Source organism: Choloepus didactylus, chromosome 2 (genome assembly GCF_015220235.1).
Source record: "Choloepus didactylus isolate mChoDid1 chromosome 2, mChoDid1.pri, whole genome shotgun sequence".
NCBI lineage: Eukaryota > Metazoa > Chordata > Mammalia > Pilosa > Megalonychidae > Choloepus > Choloepus didactylus.
Window position 1 is genome coordinate 127,769,043 of NC_051308.1, and position 6,521 is coordinate 127,775,563.

A 6,521-nucleotide genomic window follows, 5' to 3' on the forward strand; every position below is an offset into this window, starting at 1 on the left:
CGCTGGGCGGGGCCCGGGGGCGGGCCAAGGGGCCGTCCCCGGAGCGACCCTCCCCCGCGGGCCCGCCCCTCCCCGCCGCGGCGCTGAAGGAGGGCGAGGCGGGGCCCCTCGGGTCAGTCTCAGCCTCCCGCGCCGGCCACGCAGCTGGAGGCCACGGAGTCGAAGGTAGCCTGGGCCAGGGGCTGGGGGCGGCGGGGTGTCCTGGGCACTCGACCCCGAGAGAACACTTTCTCTCTCTTGCGGTCGGCTGGTGTTCGGGGCGCCGGCCGGGGAGGGGGCTTTGGCCCGAGTGCGGGCCGCGTTCCCTCCGCTCGGACACGGCGTCCGGGCTGTGCGGGGAGTCCGGTCTGGTCGGTCCCTCCCTGAGCTGCAGCGAGGGGCCTCCGGGAACTGTCGGGCAGGGTCTGTCACCTCCCAGTGTCCGAACCCCGAGTCCCGAGCCCCTTCCCTTCCTCTCCCGGCTTCCCGGAACCTGCCTCCGCAGGGCGAGGGGGTGACTTGGGTCGCCGCGAGGAGCCTCAGCCCGGCGCTCTAACTCCCAGGCCCGGCGGCCCGCTGTGGACCTGGGGGAGGTGGAAGAGGTGGGACCGAGTCCGGGTTGGGGTGGGAATTCCCCCGGGCCCGCACAGCAGAATGGCGGGAATAGGGGCGGGGTGTGACTGGTGAGGGCTTCACAGCTCCGCGGGGTCTGGACCCCGCCCTAGACGGTTCCTGGTGCTTTTCTGGGGTGGGCGGTAGAGGATCTAGAGAAGCACCCAGCTCCTTTTGTAGGGTAAAAGAATCCCCTCCCTCCCAGGTTTCTCCCTCCCACTTCTGAGCTAGGCCAAAGATAAGCTGGGGGATCCAAGGCTGAGTCCTGCTCTCTCTGGTTTCAAAGTTGAGGAGGAGATACCTCCTAGGAAGGATTGAGAAGGTGGGTGTAGTCACAGTGTCTTGTGTCAGGGAAGGCTCCAGAAATTCCAGGCTCCATTCCAGCCTGCCTGGGGCTTTGGTTGCCCCTGCTAGGGTCAGTGGGGCGGATCATCTGGGGCTGCTTCTCACAGGGAGCTAGCTGTTGTCCCTGCCGTCTTGGCCCTGGGCCTGGTGGCCTGGCCTGGCCTGGGCCAGCTGCTCTTCTGGCCCAACCGGACCCAGAGGGAAAGTGATCAGGGGCTCCAGATCACTTGATGCCCATCCCAGCCCTGGAGTTCTGGATTCTGCCTCCCACAGCCACTGCAACTTAAACTGCCCTGCCCAAGCAGGGCATACCCAAGCAACTGGCATTTGCCCCAGTGATGACTGCCTTCTTGCCTTCCATAAACATAGCCCACTCCATATTGGGGTTACCTCAGTCTGTCTTCACATAGCTGGGCCAGTTGAACTAATGGGAGTGTGTAGGTAAGTAGGACAAAATCCTGATGTCAGTTACCTGAATAGGGTTTCCAGGGAACCCCCTTTTTGCAGGATGGTTTCCATTTTTGGAGAGGTTCTGCTGGCAGGGTGAATGCCTTCTTGCCTGCCCTTGGGGATACCATGGGAATGTCCCTTTTGGGGTGGGGTGAGTGTGCCTGTGTACTCTCAACTCCTATAAATTCTCTCTGACTCATATCCACTTCCCCTCATCCCATTTTTGTGAATGTGTTTGTGGAGGGGAGGGAGGGGCCACTCAGGATCCCACTGTTGAGGAGAACTAGCCTTGGGCTGGAGTATTTGCTTCCTGCAAGGCAGACTGAGGTAGAGGTGTGAGGTGGAGGTGGTATGTGTGGAGTAGAGGAGTTCAGCCCAGTTTGACAGATGTGGGACTGAGAGAAAAAACCAGGTTTGGGGCAGAGATCGGGTTACCATCGCCTTGTTTCTTAACTGCTCCCTGCCTCACTGGTGCTGGGACTGGTCGTCATTTGTCCCTTCTTTTGGGGCTCCTCCCAGCCCAGGCTTTAGCCCCCACCCCCTTCCCAACAGCCTTGACTTCATCTCAGCTCCAGAGCCCGCCCCCTCTTCCTCCAGGGCTGTAAGCCTGGGAACCTCAGCCTGCTGGAGGTCTGCTCCTCCCCAGGGAAGGAGGAAGTGAGGCTCAGTTCAGGGGCAGGGAAGCTGGGAAGGTGTGATGAGCTGTGCAGATGCACGTTCATGTGTGTTAGGGGTGGGGAACACATGGAAACCCCGGGAAGCTGACTTCTTGCCCTGAGTCACAGGGAGGGGTGGGCAGGGCCTCTGAGTGAGCTGGACAGAGGGGAGGAAGGGGCTGTTCCAGGGAGTGGGTGGAGGTGATTCCCTGGTGGATTATTCTCAGTCGCCCTGCTGTGGTGGATGTGTGGCTCCCTACAGTGTGGTCATTGTCCCCTGCCTGGGGCTGAGTGACCCAGTGTTGCTGCCAGGCCCAGGAGGAAGGGGGGAGGAAGGCAGGCTGCCCAATTGTGGGCTGTGGGCACTGCCAGGACTGAGCCTCCTTTGTGTGATTTGGGGCCTTGGGGACCAGGGTGGGGTGGGCCAGGGAAGCTGGCTGGCTGCTGCCACTGTCCTCTGTCTGGGTTTCCCTGCTTCTCTCCTTCCCACCTCTAGGGTGACATGTAGAAAACGCACAGAATCCAGCATCACACAGCCCTGCTTTGAGTCCTCTCCCTGCACTTATCTGCCATGACTCTGAACCTCGCTGAGCCTGTTTCCTAGTTTGTTGAAATGGGAAGTGTACCATGTACCAGCCAGGCTTCTGGGGGCTGAAGAAGATAATTTTTGTCAAAATGTGGTGCCTGGCACTTAGGGGCTTGATAAATATTCTTTGCTTTATCATCCCACCATTAGGTGGCTGGTTGTTCTAGCCTGTGGGGACTCCTGGTCTGTGACTGGACAGGTGGGGCTGGAGTGGCTTGTGCCAAGCCAGGGACAATCTGTTCTAAATTGGATCTTAGTGATTACTAAACTTTACAGTATCAAAATCCTGGTAACAAACAAAGTCTCCTTGAATCCCTGATACAGAAAGCAGATAAAAGCCGACTCCCCTGGACTTGTCCCTAATCTCCTCTTTAGGTGTCCAGGGTCCCACAAAGTGAATGGATTAGATCAGAACTCACGTTTTCTGACTCCTAGGTAGGTTTTTCTTCCACCTCCCACTTCTGTATTTATTCTACCCTGGGGGTGGAATCCTGTCCCTGAACCTCAGATTAGGAATTTTAAGCTCTGTTTCCTGAATGATTGGTTCTTGGCAAGAACATGCCTGAGCAAGTCCTCTTCCTTCCTTTTCCTCCCTTTGCTGGATGCCTCAGTTTCCAGGGGAATCTCAGGAAAACCAGAGAAGTGTTTTTGGACGTTGTTAACTTTTCCCCAAATCTCCACTGCTTCTTCCCTGCCAGGCTCAGCCATGGCTGCAATCCGAAAGAAGCTAGTGATTGTGGGGGATGGTGCCTGTGGGAAGACCTGCCTCCTCATCGTCTTCAGCAAGGACCAGTTCCCAGAGGTCTACGTCCCTACCGTCTTTGAGAACTACATTGCAGACATTGAGGTGGACGGCAAACAGGTGAAGGCCAAGAGCCCCTTCCCATCCACCTTGGCACCCTGTCCCCTGGCCACTTACGGACTTTAGCATGTCCATCCTCAGCACCCACACACTTCCTTGCTCTGTTCTCCCTGCTGGAACCAGTACAAGATAGGAAGTAAAACTGCAGTCTTAGAAAATCTGGATATACTTCCTGGTTCTACCACATATTGGCTCTGTATTCTGGTCTTTGCCTCTGGGCTTAAGCTTCCCCAGTTGCAAAATGAGGATGATGTTAAAACCTCCCTGGAGGGGTTGTGAAGATTAAAGAACATCATGGCAACTCTTATCTGCTGCCTGATCCCCGCACAATGACCCAACACAGATACCTTATGCTTTAACAAAAATGCACCGTATTTATGTCCTGTGACAGTAATTAGCACAACCCCTAGTGCAGAGCAGGTGCTTAGTGGGTAGATGTTTGGTGAGCCTAAAGGCAGTGATTTCAGGGGACCTCTGGGTGGCAGGCCTGGGGTGTATGTACCTGTGGCCCTTGGGCTAGCTATTCACTGTCCTGTGTCAGGTGGAGCTGGCTCTCTGGGACACAGCAGGGCAGGAAGACTACGACCGCCTGCGGCCTCTCTCCTACCCGGACACAGATGTCATCCTCATGTGTTTCTCCATTGACAGCCCTGACAGCCTAGGTGAGGTGGGGATGAGGGTGCTGAAGGGAGCAGATTGAGAGCTCCTTGGAAGTAATCAGAGAGGGCCTTTGCCGTGCCCTGTCTTCAGAGACTGAGAGACTATGTGGGGTGGTGGTGGTGCAGGGTGGCAGGAGCTTGGGCCTTATCCTCTTTCACTGTGGTTAACTGGCCCTGGTGAGGGCTCAGGGGAGGGTGTTCTTTGAGAGGGAAGGGCTGGTTTTAAGTGGTGAAAGGGATTGTCATGCCGAATAGCCTCTAAGACTGCTATGAGACGATGAGGGGCCCCCAGGGAGAGCTTTCTAGCCTAACTGGAGGCACCGACACCTGTTGGGACATGTCTGTGCAGAAAACATTCCCGAGAAGTGGACCCCAGAGGTGAAGCATTTCTGCCCCAATGTGCCTATCATCTTAGTGGGGAATAAGAAGGACCTGAGGCAAGATGAGCATACCAGGAGAGAGCTGGCCAAGATGAAGCAGGTGGGTAGAACTGCTGAGTGGGGAGAAAGACACCCTCTGAGGGGTATGCAGACAGGGAACAAGAGGGGCTTCTCTCCAGCAGACTGTCCTGTGTTATGAGGTGCTGTGGTACCCACCTTCCACCCCCACAGGTCCCCTCCCTGGTGAGGGAGAACAGGAAGGGTCCTCAGAGTATCTCGTCCAATTTCAGATGAAACTCAGAAAATGAAATTACTTGGTCCAAGTTGGCCAAGGTCACTTGGCATGTTCATTCATTCCAGTTTATTGTCCATTCTGTGCTAGAAGGTGGGTTATTAAGATGGGTGAAAAAGTCCTTGACAGCTTCTTATAATATAGATGCTTCACTTGGGGTGTACAGGTGGTATCTGGGAAGGCATGGGCTGACATGGATGTGGGGTACAGGAGCTGGCTTGTCTGGGGACCTAGAAGTAGCTCTCTAGAGCCAGAGGACTAGAGTTTATTAGAGAAGGGTAAGGAATGTGGACCATCCTGTAAAGATAATTATGGTCAAGTTTTAATCTGGGGGCAGATGTGGTCAGATCTGCATTTTAGAAAAATTATTCTGGCAGCCACAGAGGATGGAGAAAAGAATGGGGGCCAGGAGGTCAATTAGGAGGTGGTGGACACTCATTCAAGCAAGAGAGGAGTGTACTTTGGGGGTGTGAGGCTGGATGGGAGAGGAAGGGCTAAAATGGAGAGAACTGTGAGGATCCCTGCCCGGGAAGCTGCCCAGGGTGGCTGGGGCCTTCGGGTCCTGTGGGGTCAGGGCTGGAGGAGTTGGGTGAGGTGGTGAGAGGTACAGGTAGCCACCAGTTTCCTTTGACTGCTTACTAATTGTATTCCCAGGAGCCAGTTCGATCCGAGGAAGGCCGGGACATGGCCAACCGGATCAGTGCCTTTGGCTACCTCGAGTGCTCAGCCAAGACCAAGGAGGGAGTGCGGGAGGTATTTGAAATGGCCACTCGGGCTGGCCTCCAGGTCCGCAAGAACAAGCGCCGGAGGGGCTGCCCCATCCTCTGAGGTCCCCAAGGCCTCCCCCACTTACTCCCATCTCCTCTCAGGGGTGCAGAAACTACCCACCCCTCAGCCCAGCCCCACTCTCTTAGGACTCCGTGCTGAAGGCTCCCCTTTTCAGTTCCCTCCAGCCCAGGACTGCATCGACTTTCCCCAGCCCCCATGGTGGTGGTGGTAGGCCCTTCCTGCCCAGTCCTGTGGGAACCTAGGCCTGTGTCCTGCCCTTCCTGAGCAGAATGTTGCCCCCCACCCCTCCTTAGTTGAGGGCCGGGGCTCTTGTTCTTTGGCCTTCCCCACAAGATCTGTCACACACCAGCACTTTATATACTTCCGGCTCACAGGAGTGTCTGGGGTAGGGGACTTGGAGGATACAACCCAGAGTCCCTAGCCCTGGTTTTTCTGCTTGGGGTAGGGGCCTTGTCTCTGACTGTACACGGTGGGGGTCTCAAATAAAGGCAACCGGCTCCATCATGTGTGTGGCATCTTCCTGTCTTTCTCTCCTGGTCCCTGCCTTGGCTGTGAGCCTGGAGTCCCATCTCACTTTCTGTTCCCAGTGGCCTGCCAGGCCAGCCCCGTCTGCAAAGGCAGGACAGCAAGCAAGCACCAGCCTGGTGCGGGTGGAGTCTTAACAGTCTTAGAGTACAGGATGAGGTCATGCCTGGCTTCCAGCCTAAGAAGCTGGAGAGGGGAGTGGTCTGTAGCTGGGGCTAAACTTAGAAACCAGTGGGTGGCTTCCCTGCCATCTCCCACTGGGTTTCCTCCCCTAGATGTGGGGGCTGGGTTCCTCTCTCTCTGCTCTAGCCTGGAGATGTGGCCACCCCAGGCAGAGTGTGACAGTCCCACCTTCCCCAGCAGGTCAGCTCAGACACTCAGGAAGC

General features: G+C 56.4%; 1 protein-coding gene across 1 annotated transcript; it reads left to right on the forward strand.

Moving 5' to 3' along the window:
• Positions 1 to 19: 19 nt before the first annotated feature.
• Positions 20 to 6,114, forward strand: RHOC (ras homolog family member C). Its single transcript, XM_037826360.1, has 5 exons — positions 20 to 165; positions 3,327 to 3,490; positions 4,032 to 4,152; positions 4,499 to 4,629; positions 5,476 to 6,114. Exons 2-5 carry the CDS (start codon positions 3,335 to 3,337, stop codon positions 5,647 to 5,649), a joined length of 582 nt encoding a protein of 193 aa, XP_037682288.1. The 5' UTR covers positions 20 to 165; positions 3,327 to 3,334; the 3' UTR covers positions 5,650 to 6,114.
• Positions 6,115 to 6,521: the final 407 nt, after the last annotated feature.